The sequence below is a fragment of the Talpa europaea genome, assembly GCF_964194135.1.
Source record: "Talpa europaea genome assembly, chromosome: 13".
NCBI classification, from domain to species: domain Eukaryota; kingdom Metazoa; phylum Chordata; class Mammalia; order Eulipotyphla; family Talpidae; genus Talpa; species Talpa europaea.
This window is the reverse complement of record NC_140080.1, coordinates 8,983,346-9,007,004: the sequence shown is the minus strand read 5'-3', so window position 1 is coordinate 9,007,004 and position 23,659 is coordinate 8,983,346. Positions and strand designations below refer to the sequence as shown.

Genomic DNA, 23,659 nt, shown 5'->3' with positions numbered 1-23,659 from the left:
TGACCAATTTATACTGAAAAACATTTTTAAATCCCTTTTTTATTCTACTCTGACATTTCTCACTATTCCTGGGTATGACCTTGGTTGGCAGAGGGGTAACAGTCAAAAGCACAATTGTTCTCATAGCATTTACAAAAACAATTCAAGTGACACAGTAAAATTTCATATTAAAAAATAAACATATTGATATTTCAAAGATAGTGTATCAGAACGGTTTTGTTTGTTAAATTTTTCTGAATTCTCTCTGGCTAGAGAAACTTTTTTGTTATATGTCTAAGAACTATGAAAAACAGACTATGAGTTTTTTTTTTTACTGTTTCATTATGTTGGAAGAATCAAAGGCTGTCATGTCTCAAACCATGCACACCTGTGAATGCATGTGAGTTTGTACGGAAGGTATGTGTTGTGCTCTTAATCCATGAGCTCGTGTATGTGCAATGTTTGTGTATGTTAATTTGTTGGTGCATAATGCACGTGTGCATGCTTAATGCATGAACATATATGTTATGTGAGTGTGTGCATGTACATAGAGGGTGTTATTCTAATAATGGCACAATTAATTGATACATTCATTGAAGGATTCTACATTTGCAGAACAGCAGTGTAGGGGAAAATAGCGTTTTATTTTCTTCCTTTTAATAAGTCTTAACATCTGTGCTACCACTCCGTATCATGAACATATCATGATCATATCATGAACATGATCATAGTTGCTTCATATCATAGAAGCAACACCTGAAAGATGAAAACAAAAACACAGGGTGACTAGAATAAGAAGCATTGTTTAGCATTAAAGTAATTAATGAAAAAAAAATAATTATGAAAAAAAACATCAAAAATCTTTCCTGGCTTAACCCGTATACACTTTACAAACACAGGATAAGTGCCTGTGGCATAAACTTGAATTATCCGCTTTTCTTCCACAATAGATTTGTGGTGAAAAACTTGAAATGTATTCTGTTGTTTTAAGTTTAGCACAACCTCATTGAACTTTCCAAATGAGTGGAAGCTTTCAGGTCACTTACAGTAGACTATAAAATATCCCGAAGGAAAAAAGATCAAATCTTTGTCTTTGATGCTAATGTAAGTTTTTCAGTAGCGTAATGGTGTGAGTTTTTCATTATATTGCATCAAACAGTTGTGTAACTCGTTCATGTGTGAAGAGGTGAATGCTCTTGGAATAGGCATAGTTTTTAGATCCTGATTTTAAAATGCTGCACTTTTTTACAAACTCCCTACAACTCATAGCTAGACGCAATATTCCTGATATGAAACATGCTGATATTTAAAATGTTCTCATGAGACACCCCACTGATTAGGCATAAATCTTTGCACTCCAGTCACCTGATATGGGCCTGATCACAAAGTTATATAGAGAATTCACATGACTCAACAAAAACAAAATAAACAATCCAGTCAGGAAATGGGCAGAAGAACTTAAAAGACATTTCTCTGAAGAGGAAATGCAAATGGCCAACAGGCATATGAAAACATGTTCCATGTCCCTTATCATCAGGGAAATGCAAATCAACACCACACTGAGATACTGCCTTACACCAGTGAGAATGGCACATATCAACAAAACTAGCAACAGCAAATGTTGGCAAGGATGTGGTGAAAAAGGAACTCTCCTACGTTGCTGGTGGGAGTGCAAACTGGTCCAACCACAGTGGAAAGTTGTCTGGAGGTTCCTCAGTCTACTAAAAATGGAGCTACCATACGATCTGGCAATTCCACTCCTAAGGATCTACCCAAAGGACACAGAAACTTTGATTCCAAAGACCGCCTGTACCCCTATGTTTATATCAGCACTATTTACAATAGGTAAAATCTGGAAACAACCCAAATGCCCCAAAATAGATTAGTGTCCTGGTGGCCTGTATGTGAAATCAGCTCCATAGACATTTATGTTAAAAAATAAGTGGATCAAGAAGATGTGGCGTATATACACAATGAAATATTATTCAGCAATCAAAAAAGATAAACTCATGCCATTTGCAGCAATGTGGATGGAACTGGAAGAAATTATGCTCAGTGAAATAAGCCAGAAGGAAAAAGAAAAATATCAGATGATTTCACTTACAGCAGGAATATAGGGTAACCAAATAAGACATAAATGTAAAAAATAATAACAGTACAAAATATAACAAAGCAAAAATGGACAATTATAAACCAGAGACATCACGCAGGGGAGGGGCAGGGAGAGGGATCAGAGGGAGGGATGGAGGATTACAGGGGACTGAGGTGATGGTGCACAGGTGCATTGGTGAAGGGAATTCTATGGGGACTACACCTGAGGGGGTAGGAGGAAGAAAATATTGTTTAAAAATGAACAATGATGTAAACAAAAAAAATGAAAAGTGGTTAAAATGAAAAAAAAAAATAATGTGTAGAGTAGGAAAGCATTGAAATTCTGATGACAGCAAATGCAACATCAATACCATCAGTCTAATGCCAGGCACCTACAACTTTTCGTGAGCTGCCTCTATAAGCAAGGTTAAAAACAGCTATTTATTTAACTCAGCTCAATAAACTTCAATATTTCATGGGAAAATTTAAAAAAAAAATTGTTCTCATGAAAACACATACTCATCAAAAATGGAAAATCTTTTAGTGTCCTGGTGGCCTGCATGTGAAATCAGCTCCATAGACATTTATGTTAAAAAATAAGTGGAGAGTGGCAGTGGAGTAAATGGTACAATAAAATAAAACTGAGTGAGAGCTAACTTTTAATAGATGTCTAGCTATTATGCTTATATCTTCCTGAATTATGTTTTATACTGTCCTCTTGTGATATCAAACACTATATCAAAAAAAAAACTTATTATAACTACTAGGTTATTTCAAACATGGGACCTTTAGAGAAGGGAAAACCACCTAATCAAAAGTAAAGATGTTGAAGGTTCAGTAGTGACTAGGTCAGTCTGTATACTTGGCAGAATTAAATCTTATATGAACATGAAGAATTTAGATAAAACAAAAATAGTAAACCAGTCAGACTTTGGGAAATGGAAGCATTTTTGGCAATTGTGTGAGCTGTTGAGGGTTCCTGTGGAATGCACATCCAGGGAGTACCAATAACTGTGCCATTTACATTGGTAGTTGAATGTATTTTTGGCCCATTGAGTCATAACAAATTGACCCAAAATTGAAGAATCGCAGTAATGGACATTAATACTCAACAGTTCATGTAAGTCACAAAGTCAAATATGACTTAACTCGATCCAGCAGCTCTCTCACAATTCCAATCAAGGTATCATTTGACATGAAGATCATTTCAGGCCTCAACCGGCTGGCACCACCAGAGCTCAAGCTTACATACACAATTGTTGACAAGATTGAGTTCCCCACAAGTGGCTGAATGGTGGACCCGTCTTCCTCAATTTTTTTTTTAAGATTTATTTGTCCATGTTTAGAAGAACTGGGGTACAGACCAGAGCTGTGGCAGGGAGAGAGGATTCACCAGAGACAAATGGGGAACAGAACAGGTGGATCTACTGAAATACACTGCTGAGGGGAGCAGTGGGGAGGCAGGAAAGGTCTGCTGTGCTATGTGGGTCAGCTCCCTGGCCGGAAATTGAACCCAGGTCTTAGCAGTGATAGCTCTGAGATTTAACCCGTAGGCCACAAGGGAGGCCCTGTTTCTCAACTCTTGTTGCTGGGTCTGCTCTCAGTTTATTTTCATGTGGGCCAATCCAGATGGCTGCTCCAGTATGGTAGCCATCTGGTTTCTCTGGGTCCTTTGAATTTCCATGTGAATTTTAGAATTAACTTAGAAATTTCTGCAGGATATCTGGCTAGGAGGTTAACAGAGATAGCACTCAACGCACACATCAATTTTGGAAATAGAGCCATCTTATTATAATGTGTTCTGATCCATTTATGGGCTATCTTTCCTTTCATTTAGAGATTCTTTAATTTCTTTCAGTAGTTTTTTTATAATTTTCAGTCTGTGTTTTGTACTCCTTTTGTTTAATATATCCCTAAGCATTTTATTCTTATTGATGCTATTGCAAATGGAATTATTTCTTAATTTCATTTCATGCTGTTCATTTTTAGGTATAGAAGTACTATTGATTTTTGTGTGGGGGTCTTGTCACCTTCCAATTTGCTGAACTCATTCACTAATCCAAGAATTTTTAGTGATTTCCGCAGTGAAGTCTATATACAATATCATATCATATATAAATAAGAACTTTTTTCCTCTTCTTTTCTTATTTGTGTATCCTTATTTAAATTTTATTGCCCAATTTCCCTAGCTAGAGCTTCATTATAAGGTTGTACAGAAATGGCAAGAGCAAATATTCCTACCTTATCCCTGATCCCAGAAGAAAAGCATGATATTCATTGTGAGTTTTTAAAGATGATGTTCATTGTGAGTTTTTCACTGATACTTATTTTCAAGTTGAAGAAATTCTTGCTTATTCCTATTCAGTTGAAATATTTTTGTCATGAAAGGGTCTTGGATATGTGACATGATGTTTTGGTGTCTATTGAATTGATTTGCTTTTCCTCTTTGTTTTATGGTCCATATGCATATGAACTCTTTAATCTTCCTAATTGTTTCCCAGTTAAGTTAAAAAATGTTCAAATATGCCTTCCATTGTGAAAAAGTAACTCCCTCTCTCACTCTCTTCCTTCCTTTATCTTCTTCCTTTTTTCTTTCCTTTTCTCACTGGACAATTAATGAGTTTATAATCTTGTACTCACCTTGACCAGGATGCAAAAATTAATGAGATGCTGCTTATACTCAGGGATTTTACTGCAATATAAGAAAATGACATTTCAGTTTTTTGAAAGAAACACACAGATCACAGTACAGCCACAAATGAGACAATGGTTATGCACAAAGAGAAAAAGAAAATAAAAAATGGGACAGATGTTGAGATAGCAGTACTTATGATACATGAGCAGTGTACATGAGGGAAAAGGTGGGAGGGAGCATCTAAGCTGAGGGAGCAGTGTGCAGAAACGCAGAAGATATTGTCCAAAATAACATGTTCCACTTTTCTAATAAGATAAATATTGTTTCAGCAACAACCTGTCTTGTGTCAGGAAACTATTGCTTGTTTGTTTTTGATGGTTCATGTACAAAGAGTAGGTTTTACATTTTTAAAGGGTTGTGAAATCAAATAAACAAAAAAGCATGTGACAATGCTTTTTGTCAAATGCAAAAAGCAAAACAGGTGGCAAAGCCTAAAATATTTACGATGTGGCCCTTTAGAGAAAATGTCTGCCTGGCATTGACCTACCTACATAATGACCCCAAGATAGGGGTGTCAAATTAGAACCGTAATGCACAATATTTCAAGAATCCTTAATGGACACCCATCTAACAGTGATTATTGGTAACCTAATGTGTCCAAATTTCTGAAACATAAAATACATTTCTGAGAATCCTTACCTTTACAAATCTTGAGAATAAGGTGTACAGGGAAGAAAGAAATTGAGAAGCTTGGACTGGGCTATTAGGAGATGATAATAGTGAGGAACCCTGGTGGGGTTAGACTATGCAGGGAATTCTCCCCCTGGGTGCTTGTGGCTTGGAGACCCTTCATTCAGTGGTATCACCTTTGCTGAAAGCTCTGATTTGAAACATCAATTCTTAGGATTCTCATATTACCTCCCCATGTTCCTAATTAATGTATTCTCATTTGTTGCTCTCCTGTATCCTCCTTAATCATTGTTCTTGTTTGTGTTTTCTGCATAGTATTTGAAGTGAGTTGCTTAGCAACAGGGCATGGGGATTCTTACTTCTGCACTCTCATTTCAGAGTACAGATGTCTTTACTCCTGCATCATCATTTCTTCCTTACTGAACGAATCCAAAGTGTACTTGTGGAGCCCAAGTGTCTAGCTAAGGGACTGATGACTCGGTTTTGGACAGAAGTCATTTAGTATAGTTCTGACCAATCTGATGGAAACATATGTCACGGCATGGGGCTTTCAGGAAAGCGCGAGGAAAAAAGGTTAAATCAGTTGATGCCTGCCATCTGCCCCTGACCTTTGTGCCTTTCTCTTGCCTCATATAACATCCTCTTCATTGGAACTAAGGCGTCCATTGATAAACAATAGAGGGAGGGCCAACAGAATTGGAGACTTTATGTCTGCCACTCTTAAACTTCCGAAGCAACTATTTATCTCCAGGTTCCCCACTAGTCAAGAGAAATAAACTTTTCTCTATTTTATCAGAGTGTTTTCTGTTTTTATTTTTGTTTTCCTGGTACAAGGTTTGACCCTATTCCCTATCCACTCCTTTTTTCATTGCATTTTTTTTTTTCTCTTGAACGATTGTGAAATTTACCTTCACTCAAATTGCCCCATTGTTTAAAATGTATAGACTCTCCAAAGGAATATTTCCATAGAATAACCTTATCATAAAGTCTGACACTATAAAAAGTGTTGATGGTGAGATTTTATGCCTACTTATCGATCAATTATTCGATAGTCATTTTGTGAGTAGTTCTTAGAGTGGTCAATAGCATAATTAACTTTTCACTGACAGATTTTAATTTCATTGCTTAAATGAACAAAGTTGCTTTTAATTACTAAATGAATATGAAATAAGCAAGAAATGAAGTTTTCAAGATTTTATTTAACCCTGCTATATTGGGCATACTCTGGTCAACTTGAATTAGCCATCATAAATATTAGTTTCCGCAGAGTTTTTTTTTTTTTTCTTTTTTTGCCTTTTTCAATTTGAGAAATTCTTTCTGTTTGGTAGTTTCCTTTATTCTTTACCTATCGTGGCTAGATATTTTTATCATTTCATCCCATGATTACTGCTTTCTAGTTGACACATCAGTTCCCTGCAGTCATTTCTGCAGTAACCTAAGCAATATGAGAATATGAGAAATTGTTTCCAAACATGTTGACAGGGTAGGGAGCTAAAGCTAGTTAATAATATAGGAAAACTGGAGAGTTTGAAGTGAAGTTGCATTAAGATAAGAACTGTGTTGATACTTCAACTTGAGGATATGATACTACCTTAACATGATCAAAACAAAATGTAAAATAGTATTTTGCTATGATTTTAGTTTGAAACATGTCAGCATGTCTACATAAATAAATAATGATTTAATCATCTTCATGAGCACTTGCTTAAGTGATAATAACTATTTTTTAAATATAGAAACTACTATTAACATAAACTTACTTTATTTGATGAAATTTAACCTAATTCACATGACTAAAGGTTCCACAAAACTGAAACAATTACCAATATGAATCATTTTAGCACTTAGAGAAGTCACAGGATGCCGCAGAAGCACAAAATGTAATAGCACCTTGTACTTTGGGGATGGCTGAAAGAATTGATAACTAAAGTGATGGTTCGTGCCTACACCAAATGTTTAAAGCATTTTTCCATTAATGCATTAAGCTGACATTAGAGGAAAAAAATGACTCCTAAGAGAAATCTCAGTTTGACTCAAAAATAATATTGGAAATATATTCCATTGCTCTGAGAAAGTAGTAGTTTATGCAAATTTATTTCTGCAAAGTGATGTGTTTAAATTAGTAATTCCAGCCCATCAGCTATATATTTTTGGAAACATCCAAAAGGTTTGAGAATGCGTTAAAAAAAAAAAAAAGCAGAAAATGAAGGCATTCTAGCCAACTTCAGAAAGGGCTGGTTGATCTCCTAGACTTTTCTACCACCACCATCACTATGATTACTACTACTACCACTAATACTACACCTACACAAACACTCACACACACAAACACACCTAGTCATCCCATCTAAACCAGTGTTTTAGCATATAAACATAGGCAATCGTGTAAAAGATTTAAAAAAATAATGTACTGTGTATAAATAGCCAAGGGACTAAAAATGAAGGCATGCTAAGAAAATGCTGTTATAATTATTGAGATAAAATTACAAATGGACATTTTGTGAAATTGGTGTGATTGTAGTAAGGGGAATTATTTTGAGTACTTTCATTTTACATGTTTCCATCTATAGGAACTATAGGTAGGAATGAGGTCATAATGAAATGGATAATGATTTTCCTGTTTCCATTTGATACATATAACATTTTTAAGATTCTTTGATGTTATCATGTCTTCCAAGTTAATGACATTGTCAGAAGTTCTAAATACTTAATGTTTGATACCATTGCTCTTATTGCTGGATTAAATTTCAAAGTAGGTCTTTGAATCCAGAAGATGCAGTATTATAGGGAAAGGTACTGAAATGCAGTTCTGGCATTTCCTGAGATATTTTGATACCACATATTTGTGCTTTCCCCTCTTCTAAAGTCCTTGCTTTCCTCCATAACTTAGCCCCTTATATATAATACAATCTACTTATTACATAATCTTGATTTCACCTCCCACTAAAATCTAAACTTTCTGATGACTGGGATTGATTTATTTTGTTCCCTGCTCTAATCTTCACGTGTTAGAATGTTTCCAGATGCACCATAGGCACAAAATAAATAGGTCAGATAAAGGAAATTAATGAACCACAATGTGTTGAGCATTTTGATTATCAATAAAGTAAGAATTCTGACCACAAAAAGTTAGCAATACAAGTGCCTAACCAAACACACTTCATACAATGTGGGGGAACACTTAGTTTTTCTGTAAGTTCCTTTTAAGCAGTAAAGTAGACACGCTACAGGGTCAAGAATATTAAAAGGATATGTCTCAATTGCCCAAAATAGCTCTACTTAGGATCGGAAAGTTCAACGCCATCGAAGAAATGCCATCGTTGTGCTATTTCCTTTTCAAAAGAAAAATCCATTTGTGACACAGAGCTCTCCAGAGATGTGTCACCATTTACTAGACTTCAGTCCAAAAAGTGCCAGGACTGACCCAACCAATTTCCAGGGTCACACAGTCATTGCTTTTATCACTTATAAAAACAGAAGAGATAATTTCAGTCCTCAAAACACAGTAGAAAATCGATGATCTTAAGATCATTCTCAAAGTTGACAATATGATTCCAAGCTCCTAATAAAAGCAAAAACAGATAATGAGATCTATTTTCTTTAGCACCAGTGTCACTCCCTAGAAGTTGTGTATTTAAAAGGGCAAATCAATACTTTAAGTTCAATAGGGTACTGTTTAATGCATTAGCTTTTTACCTCCAGTACATTTACTTGCTGTGATAATTTCATTTCCTTTCCCTTGTATTCATTTCTTAGAGATCCATGATTTTTTATTTAATAATATTTTAAATATATCATTGCTTTTAAAAATATTTAAAAACATGTCTTGGATCTCTCCTGGTGGCGCAGGCGGTAGAGCACAGTGCTTTGAGGCAATCTGCAGCCTCTGCAGTGCAGGTTCAATCCTGGCGGCCAGGGAGATACCCACATGGCACGGCAGACCCCTCCTGTCATGGCTGCTGCTCCCCTCAGCAGTGTATTTCAGTCAATCTGCCTGTTTTGTTCCCCACTCTGTCTCTGGTGAATCTTCTCACCCTCCCATGCATCTGGCATCTGGCCTGTACCCCAGTTCTTGTATGTAAAAATAAATAAATCTTAAAAAACGTGTCTTAAACCCCCCTGTATCTATGCATAGTACTTGACATTGCCGTGAATTCAGTAATAATTATCTCACTGTAGTTGTACTGAATTGTTTTCATGTATGTTTGATGTTTATTATTTAAAGACTTGTCTCCTATTTATTTTCTCTGTACACTAGATATTGGCTGCTCAGTCATAAAATTTAGTAATCATAGAACTTGATATTATCCAGGTTGACAAATAGGTGTGTTTGCCGTTTTGCCATGCATGAGTGAATTTTCGTGGAGAAATATCGGACAGTTTTTAGCAAACTCTTCTTCTCTTTGTCTTTCCCTGGAATTCAAGCCACTGATATCTCACCTGAACCTCTCATAAATTTTATATTTATTAGGAAGGGAAAAGGAGCATGGATATCAGTCAGGGTTCCATGCTAGAAACAGAAGCCACTTGGAGTTATTTTAAATAGGGAGAATTTTTATTCAGCAATTTAAGGCTTCCAAAAACTTTAGAAAGACTGATGAGCAAATTCTAGGTTATATTCCTCCCCTAGGGATTCACAGAGCCAGACAGACTTAGTTTCCTCAGGGAGTGACCGCTTCCGAGTTGGCCACTGCAACTCTGGCAGAAGCAATAAGCTTCACCTGCTTCCCTGAAAATGGGCCCCAAGTACTTCTTCAAAAAAGCCTCTTTTTTCACAATCTTATATATCAACAACGGAAGCCAAGATTTGCAAGATTTGAGCACCTGCTCATCTATTCTGAGTACTTCTTATTGGCTGGACCTTGTTTGCATCAGAAATGATAGCTAGAGAGGAGATTGAGAAATGTAAAATTTTTATGTATAACCTTCCCAAATAAAAATAGAGTAAATATGAGTTCATTTAAGAAGTATATATTAAAACCATTTTTTTGTTGTCCATCAAGTGTTTCTAGTCATTAACTGGGAGGGAATAGCAAAAGCAAACTGTGAGTTTAGAGGAATTGAGGTATGATTCTAGCCCTGCCATTTGTGAACATTGTCAAGTCGTTGGTCTTCTCTGAGCCTCAGTTCCACATTTGACAATAACATCCAGGCCATGACATTATAAGGATAATGTTTATGAGGATAATAAATACCAGGTAGTATTTATTGCAAGCAGATATGATAAATAGGAATGATCAAAGAAACACTCAATGAAATCAAGCTGGTTCTGTTAGTACTTTAATGCTAGATATAGTTTATATTATTGCATTTTTTTGAAAATAGTGACTTTAATATAGTTGGTTAATTATCACATGATCTAATTTCCCAATAAAATGGGAATTTAATGTAACTGGGAAATTTAGATCAAGTTCTCCTGTAATTATTTGTAGTGACAATGTCATAATATCATAGAAAATCTGGGTCCTGTGAGAGACATTGCTTCAATTAAAAAAAACATACTTGGCTTTCCTTATATTTCCTTATTTAGCTTATTCTGTCTTTTATGTCTAATTTATATTTTTAACTGCTTCCTATATTCATATTAGAACTATCTTTCACATTTTGTAATTTTTGTGATTGTTTGTAAATAGGTTAGCTCATATGATAGTCGACCAAGTCTCAGTGAAGAGGGTTTTAAATTCTGGACAGTAAAGAATGAAGATTTTTTAGTTCAAAAGGCCCCTTGATAACAGAAAAAGAATTACTAGGGAATTATTTTTCATTTTATGATATCATTTAGGTTGAAAAAGTATAAACTCATAATTATCCAGTGTGATTTACTATTTTGATTGAGTTCTGGTTGTCAGTGTGATAAGATGACCTTATGAGCAGTATAACATTGAGCCCCCAGAAATCAATAAATATAATAAAATCCTTTTACTGCCCCTTCCTTCCTACTCACCAAATCAATTGCTTTTTACCTCCTGGTTTTTCATGAAAGTTCTACAATTTATTTTACTACCTGTCAAAAGTGAAATGTCTTTTTTTTTTCTTTTCCTGAAGAGGTACTATTGTTTGGTATTTCAGTTCTTTTCACAATTTTATCTCTTTGTTTCTAAACATTCACATACTCATCTAGGATTCTTGACCCCAAATTTGGAATGAAATTACACTAACAGAGTTATTAATGAAGACTGGTAGGATTCAGACACTGATGACGTGTCATTATTAATACTGTGAGACGAAACCCTTACAAATCTCAATAGGAATTGTTTGAAAGAGTAATAAGAGCATAACACATTTTTTCCCTTCTCTTGTAAATCCAGAGGACTTTTCTAAGCAACAGTCACATAAATTCTGTTTACCAGACAGAATTTGGACACCAAGATCTCTCTCTTGAGAAAGTCCATCTACATTTCATATACAAGGCATCAGCCCTTGGCCCCAGGATGACCCTCATCCTCAAGAAGCTCTCTGATGATTCACTGGGCAACATGGAACTAACCAGATAGAACTAAGGCTTTTATAGGACTTATTCTCCAGTGATATATCAGGGTGAGATGAATTTCCTTCCCCCATTGGTATCTTCCAAGTAATTTTGTTACTGACTTTTTCAACCTCGCCTTGTAATGAAAATGCAAGCTCCTGAAAGAAGTATTTTTCTTCGACACATATCAAGAAATGCATTTTCCCCAGTGCCTAGCAAAAGACTCCAGCTCATTTTATGGCATTGATTTCATAATTCAGTCTTTCTACAGAGTCATTTATTGTAATAGATGTTGGAAAACACATGGTCTTATTGAAAGAGAGGGGAATTTGGCTATACAATGACAGTCATTCCATGAAAGAAAGACAGATGGAGACTTGTCAAGTATTTTGGGTCTTTCTTCTGAACTGAGTGTGGCTTATGACTTTGGCATTGTAGATGTGACCCACTTGCTGTTTTCTTATTATGCCAGACTGAATTATTTTCCTATGCTATATACCATGTAATAGAAAATAGAAATGGCAATTGTCAACATATGTATGTTCTGTTTATTGATTCAGTCAGCTTTCAGATATGACCATATATTGTCATTTATCAGCTCAGTTGATGAGATTCAATTCTAAAAAGAGTCTTTGAAAAGCAGATAAACATTAGAGGGAGAAATCTAAAGAAAACTGCAGATCTATATATAAAGTTCCTCACTATATAATACCATTTTTTATACCCTTGTCTTAAATTTATATACTTCCCTTTAGAGTTGACTGTTTACCCAAAGCAAGGAGTTCAAAGTGAAGTATATATTTTACAAATAAATTGAGTTGTTTAGGCTCAAAGCAAAGGAGAGAATCTTAATCATTACTTTTCCTTTTCCCTCTGTTTCCAAAACATCACTGAATCATACAGAGATTTGTCCCCTGACATTTAATCTGACCACATTCATCTCCTTAGGTAACCCTGTTCCTTTAATTTGTATCACTGCAGTGGCTTCCTAATGTACAGCCTTGATTCATCCCCTTTCTACTTCCAGTCCATCTTGACTTATCACTAGACGCACAGAGCATAGTATCACTCTCTATACTCAGAGAGCTTTGATGCCTACATTATGCAAATAGAATTAATTCCAAATCACTTAGCTGGCAGGAAAAGCCCATCATTTTATCATTCATACTTCCTTTTCTGGTTCCTTTAACATGTATGTGTGCACATGTGCATGCACACACACACCCACTCATCATGCTCTCCCATCTTTCTCTTCAAGTGACACTTTTTTAGTTGTCCCTCTCTCTCTCTTTCTCATCCATCTATATATGTGTATAGCTAGATAGCTAGATACATATAGATAGATATAGATATATTAGGTAGCTATCTAGCTAGATACATATAGATAGATATAGATATATTAGGTAGCTATCTAGCTAGATACATATAGATAGATATAGATATATTAGGAAGGGTAATGGTCTCTTCCCTTCTTACCCCCAAAATTTTTGTAGTCAAAATTCAAAATCAATCTGATTTGCGTACCACATGCCCACAGCATTTGACTGTGTCTGCCATACCATCAGAAAGAGAGACTACGATGAGCAGCTAAAACATAAGCACCCTATTATGTGAGATTTCATATTTCTCATACTTGGTGCAGAATCAATATATCGTAAGGCAGTGTTTGGGGAACAGTTTCAGGTGAATTCAGTTTACCACACTCTATTGTGTTGTTTTGGTCTCTTTTAGGATCATGGAATACCTATCAACATGGGCTATGCAGTGGCACCCCATCACTCGGGCGTCTACCCAGTTCACATTCAACTGTATGCAGCTTGGAGGAAAGTCTGGGGTATTCAGGTCACCAGCACTGAAGAATATCCACATTTGAAACCTGCACGGTACCGAAAGGGCTTCATTCACAATAGCATCATGGTGAGCAGAGACTACTATGGGTACTGAAGTATTTTTATATCTATGTGTGAAGACAGGTTGTAAGCTGAAGCTGCATTCCATGAGTATCATGATTTATGATTTCTGAACTTGTGTGAGGTTACTGGTCATACATCAACACATTGTTTAATTATTGGCTTGCTTCATAAATGGTGGGGTGGTTTTGGCAAACCCAAGAAAAAGTTCAAGTTTTGGAAATGAGTTACATAGAGACCATCCATGCAGTTTCTGGATTGATGGTCTGTCTTGGTACACTAGACCTGTGGAGAGTGTCTCTGTATTTGTTTGGATGGTTTCATTGAGAGTTTTAAGGCAAAGGAGGGGTCTGTAGAGCAATAAAATACCTCTAAAATCACTACATTATCAAAAGACTCAATATCATATGAGAGCTAAGTTTATCCAATCAGTTTAACTTTCAGACACTCAAGAATATCTTAGACTACTATTCTTATTCATCTTTTTGTTTTCCTTGCATACCACAAAAACATGCATTAAGTAAAAAAATAATAATTCAAAGGAGTGGTTAATCAGTTGCTATAAATGAGAGGAAAAGCAAATGAATTTTAGATGGGAATTTATAATAATTCATTGAAATGTAAAAATTATATTATTCACTTTGCAATAAAAGAGCCCATCTCAAAATGACCATTCCTTCTTACAGTGCCTTAAGTTATATTCGCATCATCAGTTGCCTGCAACATAACCAGGGTTTACAACTGTGCTCTCTCCTTTAAATACTTCTGTTTTCTCAGTCCATTATTCAGTTTTCTATCAGAGTAATCTATCAATCACCTCTCTGTCTACCTATCATCTATATATTTACCTATTCAGCTATCCTTGACTACCTAAAGTCAAAGAAAAAACACTAGTACACTTGTGTTTCCTGAGCTAGTATTCAAAGTTCATTAATTATAAAACTGTAATTATTTTATTGTATATTGGTATTTGAAAATATAAAGAAGTCTCAGATTTAAATGGAGCCACTGATAATTCAAATAGTGGTTTTGACATCCATAGAAATTCAGGAGCCACACAAAGGATGGTTCTCATATAATTTCTAATCAGAGTAAGAGATTTCCCCTTTATTGGGTTACATGAGCATTCAGCACATCATGAAATAAAAACAGTCCTTTCAGCCAATATTACATGCATTCATTTACCTTGAATCTACTACAAGCTATTTTAAAAATTAAGAAAAGAATAAATAAAATTATAGTTTTGCTGCACAACTGGATGTACTTTTCCATTAGATTTTAAGTAATTTGTTATTCAAAATAAGTTTTGGGAATAAAATTACTTATTTGCCTTCTCTGCTGAACATTTAGATTTATAACAGAATTAACTACACAATGTGCCAGAAGCAATCATTAGATGATTTGACTACTACTGTGATTAAATTTTAAATTCAGAGTGTAGTAAAAACAAAACAAAGGGAGTGATGAAAACTGATTGTTTTGAATCTCAGGAACTGAGTGCCATGTAAGACTGTATTTCAGAAGCGAGGGCAATAATGGCCTAATATCATGAGAAATGCAACCTGGAGAATCTCTATTTTTGAATTGAATTAACCTTATGAAGGCTTTTATTTTTTTGCCAATCCTTTCATGCAAGTCAGCCATTGTGTGAGATTTGCAGAACGGAGTGAAAATGTTCTAGCCTGTAGGTGCTATGCTTTTGAGTTGATGACTCCCTGTGCATCTACATAATTACAGCAATGCAGTCAGTGACTACAATAAGATCTGACTCTAGCAACCAAGAAACTCCAATAGGAAATGATCATTTACAGGAATGTGATGAAACTCAATATTAAGTTACTTTCCTGCCCCTTCCCAGGTCCTCCCTCGACAGACCTGTGGGTTATTCACCCACACTATTTTCTACAAAGAGTATCCTGGTGGACCCCAAGAATTGGATAAAAGTATCCGAGGAGGTGAACTTTTCCTCACAATCCTTCTAAATCCAGTACGTATTTTACTTATGCCTTTTTAAGTCAGAATTTTCAAATCTATGTTTCATTTGTTCTATTGTCAACACTGATAAGAATGGCGGGTGAATACTAGTTTTACAAAAGAGAAAATAGACTGGACTCCAAGTTATACAGTTTCCTCATGATCTTTAATCAACGAAAACACAGATTTGTTCAGCATGTGTTGGATTTAACAGTTAAATTCAATATAACATCTCAATGTTGGCATCTCTCCTTGAAGTTTAGTAAAGACATATTAATAAGCAGTTGTTGAGCCAAAAAATTAGCATTCACAGTATCATCAGAGGTGCATATGTTGTCCATAAATTGAGTCTGCTCTTGGCTCAGGGTATCAGTAGGCAAACTCAGTCTCAATATGCTCACAGCACATAACTGCATTGAAAATATATAGCTATAAAAAATGAAAATATATAGCTATATATTACCTTTGTGTAGTAAGACCGTCTGAGGCCTATTTTTAAAATCTCTACTAGTTTTACTTGGAATTAAAAATAGAAAATTTGATCCTTTTTCTTTAATTCTGTCCTTTCATCTTTCAAAGCCATGCAATTTTAATGCCTGTTTATGTCTAAACGAATAAGAAAAAAATATTAAAAAATCAAAAATAAATAAATAAAAGTCCAGAGGGTGGGAATGTATTTTCATGAGGTAATCTTGGGACTGGTTCAGCTTTCTGAATTTTCTCCCATAAAGATTCCATCTGAGGTCTTAGAGAAGCATATCCTCTTATTCAGTGCCCACAAAATCATGAAATCATGGTTCATATGCTATGTCCACCTACCTTAATGTAGTACATTTTCATACTCAGAGAAGCATTAAGCTTTGAACAAAACCATAATTAAGTTGTCTATGGTAAAGCTCCAAGTGAATTTAAAATGAATTATTTGATAATTTATATATGCTGCAGTGTTTTGAATTCCTGAAGAAATTCTATCAAAATCTACATTGTGCAAAAATGAAAATTTGGACTTTGGATTGGAAAGGTAAAGAACTAGCAGTCAACATGCTTTGTCTAAGCATGAGTAATCAAAAAAAAAAAAACTTCTCTTCAGATGGTATGTGTATTGAGAACAAAGACAATGTAAAGGTCTGTAGCCTTGAGTTGTCACTAAACTGGATACCAACTTAGATGCTCTAAGATCTTTCTCAAGAAACTATTTCTTGTTAAACTAGACAGTCTGCTCCAGTAACCTCTTTGGGGGAGTGAATAAGCACATCCAGATACCAACAGTGACTTCCCCTAAATCTCTTCCCCCGGGTCAGTTACTTTAGTTGTTTACTACCTACATGCCTGTCAGCCTCCTCATCAGTAACGAGATGGGTTTATAGTTCTGTTTTTCAATTCTTTTTTAATTCAATACCCCTCATAAAGCAGCATTCTGAGACTTATCATAGATTCCTTAAAGATAGAAGACTATTTATTACCAAGTATTTCTATCTGTAGTACTTATGAAATATCAAAACACCATTAACTATTATAAACTTCACCTTTAAATGTCTCTCATTGCCATGCATATATATATTATATTTATATTATATATATTATATATATATAATATATATACACACATCATTCTTCATTTTTGTACAATGTATGCTTTCTCCTATGTTATAGTCCCCATGAAATTCCCAACACCAATTTACCCATGCACCATCACCATCGTCCCTTGTGCTCTTCCCACCCCTATTTTGATCCTACTCCCTTCTCCTCCCGTTGAAGAATGCCTCTGATTTGTAGTTGCCTGTTGGTTTTGATATTTACTTTATTATAATTACTTTTAATTGCAAGAGAAATGGAATAGTAGACAGAGGAATTTTAGTAGTCTTCTGGTATCTAATCACAAACTCTACTTACTTTATCATTGTGAACCAATGGTGGAATTAGCACACCTGCGTTAAGGAAAGAGACCTGGGTAGACACAGCAGAAAGAACAGTGCTAGAGATGGTCAGTAGTTATGCTAATAGAGGACATCATGCATGTGGCCACCTGAAACCTGAGTCAGGGTGAGTACTGGTCCACAAAGATATGAATTTAAGGAATAATGTTACTCAAATCATGGACAGTGGAGGAATACAAGCAACCTATGTCTATGCTACTCAGGTCTCTGAGAAGATAGGAAATAGGCATTTAGTAGAACTTAAGTCAAACAGAGCTTAGTTCTGGAGCACTTTAGGTAGAAGCTTCCAGCTCTATTAGTCAGGGTTCTCCAGAGCAACAGTGCCAATAAGATGGAGGGAGGCAAAAGGGAGATTTATCATAAGGAATTTGCTCAGGAGCTTATGGAGACTGAGGTGTCTTGAGATCGGTAGTCAGTAAGTTAGAGACCAAGGAGTGTAACGATGTAGTTCCTCTAGGAATCTAAGACCTGATGGCCAGGCGGGCTAATGGCACGTGTCCACTCCAAGACCAGCAGCATTAATGCCCAGGGAAAGCTTATGATGTTTTCCTTTGAAAATCAATCTGAAAGTAGGAAAAACTAATGTTTGTGCTCAACTCCAACCAGAAATGAAGAGTTTCATTTTTGTTTAGTGTGTATTTCAATCAATTGCATTACATCCATCTGCATTAAGCAGGGTGATTTGTTTTACTCAGCCACTTCATGTGTTACTCTCATCCAAAACACCCAAAGACACACCCAGAATATTTGACTAGATATCTAAGCACCCAGGCGGTCTTTCAGGTTGTCATGTAAAAATAAGCATCCCACCTGATAGAAGACTGAGCAGATTGCAAGAAAGTGGGAAAAAATGGGGTACACAGAATGGGGGTAGGAAGTGATTGGAGAAAAGATAATGTAATCTTTGAACATTTTGTTCATGTGTCCTGTTATGAATCGAGAAGCACCATCGGTGTTCGGCTCTGATCAACACCTAACTGATGTGAAGAAAAGAAAGGTCAAGTTGCTTGATAAATTACCATCTCAAGTTAGATGATTCCAGCAAGTCTGGCATGGAATGAGTCTGTAGGGATAGGTGGATAAATGAAAACCAAAAGCTAGAAAATAGTGCTAACACCCTGACTTTTTCTCTGGTCTTCTCTTTTCTTCATCTCTTAATTTTTTCTCAAAGCATTTGTCCTTACTCTTTCACCAAAGCAACAATGAAAAAAGATATATATGTTTACTAATAAGAAGGTATGTTTTCGCTATGAGTGTTTGATATGCTAAGGCTAAAGTATGTGTGTATTCTGGGGCCTCCCTTGTGGCACAGGAGGTTGAGTGCAGTGCTGTGAAGCTGGCCGCAGCCTCTGCAGTGCCGGTTCAATCCCCGCCGGCCACGGAGCAACCACATGTTGCGGCGGACCTCTCCTGTCTCTCCCGCTGCTCCCCTCAGCAGTGTTTTTAGTCGACTGTTGTGCTGCCTGCTCTCTCTCGGGTGAATCCTCTCACCCTACCACGCATCTGGCCTGTACTCTGGTTCTTGTATAAATAAATAAATTTAAAAAAAAAGTATGGGGAAATATGTTTTTAGTAGGATGCATTCAACATCTGTGACATCATCCAGAGAGATAAATACTTCCTCTACCTGCTGTTACAGCTGACTAAGAATATAGAAAAATGATGTGAGAGCTTGTAAATACAATGAGTGATCACTGCTATTAACATAGTCATATGATTAAAGGACAATCTATTTCATTTTTTTGTCATTCATAACCTATCATTTCAAACCATACAAATGCTTCAGACATTGTGTATTATGACATCTCTCTAGCATGGTATTTTTTTCTATAGATTTTAAAATGATCTTTAGTTTTCTGTCTGTAATAATAAATATTTAGTATGTTGATGGGTAGATGAATAGGGAGAGAGAGAGCACAAAACTAGTAATGTTAGTTAATAAAACAAATGATAACCTAATATCCACTTTTTCTTAATGCATTGGAATAATAGACCAAATGTAGCAAGATGAAATGTAATAGGAAATGAGAAACCCCAAGACTGCTTTAAAAAAAAAAATGGTATTTTCCAACAGTATATAAAGATAAGTGTTGTTTAAAGACATTAAATCTGCAGAAAATTAGATTAAGGCATAAAAAGATGTTAAGTTTGTGGTCAGTTAAGTTGTCTATATGGAAATTTTGTAGGAATGTCGAATCTGTTATGTTCAATATTTCATCTGATGCTAAAAAAAAAAATGTGTTTCCATTCTTTTTTTTAAATATTTATTTATTTTTATACAAGAACTGGGTTACAGGCCAGAGGTGCAGGAGGGTGAGAGGATTCACCAGAGACAGAGCGGGAAGAAGAACAGGCAGAAGGATCGAAGTACACTGCTGAAGGGAGCAGCAGGCGAGACAGGAGAGGTCTGCCCCATCATGTGGTATCTCCCTGGCTGGCTGGGAATTGAACCAGTGATGCAGAGGCTGTGGACAGTCTCACAGTGCTGCACTCAACCCACTGTGCCACAAGGGAGGCCCTCCATTCATTTTTCTAAAAGATTTTTTGATTTATGCATACAAGAACTAGGGTGCAGGCCAGAGATACAGGGGGTGCGAGGGTTCACCAGACACAGATTGGGGAACAGAATAGGCAGATCTACTGAAATACACTGCTGAGGGGAGCAGTGGGTGCAACAGGAGAGGTCTACTGTGCTATGTCGGTAGCTCCCTGGCCAGGGATCAAACTCAAGCTGCAGTGGCTGCAGATAATTTCATAGGTTGTGTCTTAACCCCTTGCGCGACCAGGTAGGCCCTGTGTTTCCATTCTTATCCAGTTAGTCATTGTACACAGAAAAAGTATTAAGCAGTTGTAAATTTCAACATTACAAACTGACATTATAAACTTGGTTACACTCTATGAGGTCAGAGGAAAAATGGAAGAGGTAATTTATCAATTTGTGTAAAAATAAAAGAATGAGATAAAAAAAGGAGTTTATTCCATGGCAGATGTATTGAATGAGGCAGTGGAGAAAAAAAAATTATATCACTATACTGAAAGAAATATGATTGCCAGATTTAGCAGAACTATTTTGAATTTTGATTGGAAGTTTCTGGATTTATTTGTATGGAAGTATCCTATGAGGCTAATAAAAGCCAGAAAAAAAATATATGGAGGAATGTCCTGAAATCTCTCCTCTAGAGTCCTTTAAAGTAGTATCAACAACTATATAGTCCTTTCTTATCGCCTTGGGAGTTCACATGCCTGAAGGATGGGGACGGAATTAAATAACCTTGAAAAGTTCCACATATGTTTTGTTCTGGCTTGGAACTTCCAAGGATCTGTCCTACAGTAAAAAGACATGAGTCACAGCAAGACACAAGAGTTTTTCTTCTTGTCCCATGTCTCACTCAGGTATTGATATTATTTCGTGTCGTTCCTCTCTACTGTAGACCTGTATCTTTCCTGTACTGCAAAGTCTCTGTTATTTTTTCCTTTATATCATTTCAAGTTTCTTTAATTTTGACTCCAGCTGGTCTCCTGTTTTCATAACTTAACACATTTAAAAATATGTCATTATTTTCTAATCTATCATGAAACCAAAGATGCAGATAGGAATATATTTTTACATATTGAGTCACATCTGAACTCCTGTTACTGCACATATTGGATCGTTTGATTAAACCGACTATGAGATGTGTTTTTTTTTTTTATTTCCTTGGATACCAACCTGTTTTGTCCAAATGAATTTAACAATTGAAATTAAAGGATATGCGTTTGAATGGCATTTCAAAGGAACAACTAGGCATCTGACCACTTAACATTCAAATAACTTCCTCTTATTTTCCTTAGATTTGACCATGACCCCATCACATATTGATATTTTCCCACACTGCCCCATACTTGTTAAATACTGGCATGTATTTCCCCAGTGCTGAATCCTTCCTGTATTTTCAATATAATCTTTGTTCAGACAGGAAGAAATATAATTTAATCACAGAAGAGGTGAAACAGCTTACACTGGGCAACCCACCATCATTCAAGGAGAGACACTACTGTAAAATATGCAGCCTCTGACAATAGTGATGAAGTCTGGAATATGCCTTACCAGATTCAATTTTTCCCCCTAGCTCATTCTCATTTTGTGCTATGCAAAGAACAATCTAAAGAAAGGATTCTCTAAGTTTTCTTTGCAGACATGTTTAAGGAGGTCCTGGTCCAAGGATGTTTTAAAATGGCAGTCCTGGAGCCAGGTAATCTCCTGCACTTTCCAAATTTGATGCCTAGTCCCACTAAACCTTGCCTTCTCTACTGGCCCACTGCGAATTTAGGGGAACAAAAAATATGTGCCTGAAAGAGCAGTGTACTTGAAATTGACAGTCAAGTATAATGGAACTGCCGTGATATACTTCTCAGATGTCGTCCCCTGAACTTTCATACACCCAGTCTGGTTAATGAGCTTGCCTCCTTCTTGTATATCAATCTCCAAGTTTGTGGAGTCTAATAGCAGATGTAGTATGTTATGGATTAGTGCTGGCTCTTCAGCCAGATTAGAGGAAAGGCTGCAGGAAGAAACAGAAAACATCCACGTAAAATTACCTGAAGCAAACTTTGTATTCTTTTTAATGCTGAAATAATATAGAACCGGCTGTGTAAGATAATTCACAGAAACACACTTTATGTGCAACACAACAAAATAAAATGCAGGAGCCGAATTTGTTTCAGAGCACGTTAGAGAGAATTACTGGTGGCTGATATCAATGTATCCAAGTCTGCTTGGATGGTTTAGATTTGGCTTTCCTATAAGCACCGATCTTTATTAAAACATTCTGACAATCTGATTTCATGTGGAACCAAGCAATTATTTATTTCATCAAAATATACTTCCTTGTAAAATGATATATTAATACTTCTAACTCAGAGTCACAGGAGGTCTTTGCATGTATTCCAGTAGTGCCTTTTTTTTTTTAAAGAAATACCGTCTAACTGCTCTGCTGTAGTGAAATCTGCCTCTTTTCTGGGCAGTGACTTTGAAGCAATTAGTGTTATTGGGAGCTCTGGGCTTAGAGTCTGGAAACCAGCCACTGACTGTGAGAAGAAGGGACCCCTGAGGAGTATATAGATTGTGGGAAATTCTATTTCCACTCTGCTGAAAGACCTATATCACCTCCTTTTCCCCTTTATCTGTTTTCTTTTTTTTAACTTAAAGATTTGCAGGACTAACCTTTACAAAAGGACATGAATCACCACTTCTGTAGTGATTCACACTCACAGCAGGGACTTTGTAAAATCTGGAGTCAGCTGAGATCCCTGGCCTCCTTATCTATGATATTATTTTTCCTATTTGTGCTGAAAATCAAATCGGGAGCAGAGTTAGTGTAGGAATCCAGAGAATCTGCAGATACATTGTTCTTTTCTCATTTTTGAGTGGTGTAGGTTTTGGTTAATTTCCCACAGTAGATTGACTTAGAAATTAGCATTTCAGAATACTAATTGCTCTTCCACTAACAAGCAGAATAGTTTTGTCTCCCAAACCTGAGTTCTGTCTTCTCTTCAAAGAGGCAGATTGTTGTTATTGTGGAGACAAGCATTTTCTAAAGCAGCAAGGCTGGAGGTCCACACGGAGTGCAATTTACATTCCTATATACTTTGAGACCATGAACAAATCCATAAAATTGCATTGTTTTCTCAATTTTGCTTCCCTAGAAAAATAAATGAAAGCAGCAATATTTTATTGGGGAAATCTATTTCATCTGGTATAACTGGATAATTTAGTTTCCCCAAAGCATGTTATGAAAGGTGGTAGAATAGCTCTTTAGCATAAATAAATTTTCAATGGCAAAAAATACAACCTCCTTTTTTAATGTATGTTAGTCAATAAGTAAATATATTTTTTCACTCTGCTTTGTGGCTTGTAATATATAAATTTTAGGTGCATAGCATTCTTCATATTTAGGGAAAATTTGGGAACAAAATCAGTGAATTTGTGGTAATA

The 23,659-nt window shown here is 35.9% G+C and overlaps 1 protein-coding gene across 1 annotated transcript in view; it reads left to right on the top strand.

Moving 5' to 3' along the window:
- LOC311183247 (bifunctional heparan sulfate N-deacetylase/N-sulfotransferase 4) overlaps window positions 1–23,659 on the top strand; it is a gene marked incomplete at both ends in the record, with an annotated part of 190,047 nt that overhangs the window by 88,819 nt on the left and 77,569 nt on the right. The window contains 2 exons of the mRNA XM_084252604.1: window positions 13,596–13,781; window positions 15,633–15,761. Coding sequence (XP_084108730.1) covers window positions 13,596–13,781; window positions 15,633–15,761 — 315 coding nt within the window. The remainder of the gene's footprint in view (window positions 1–13,595; window positions 13,782–15,632; window positions 15,762–23,659) is intronic.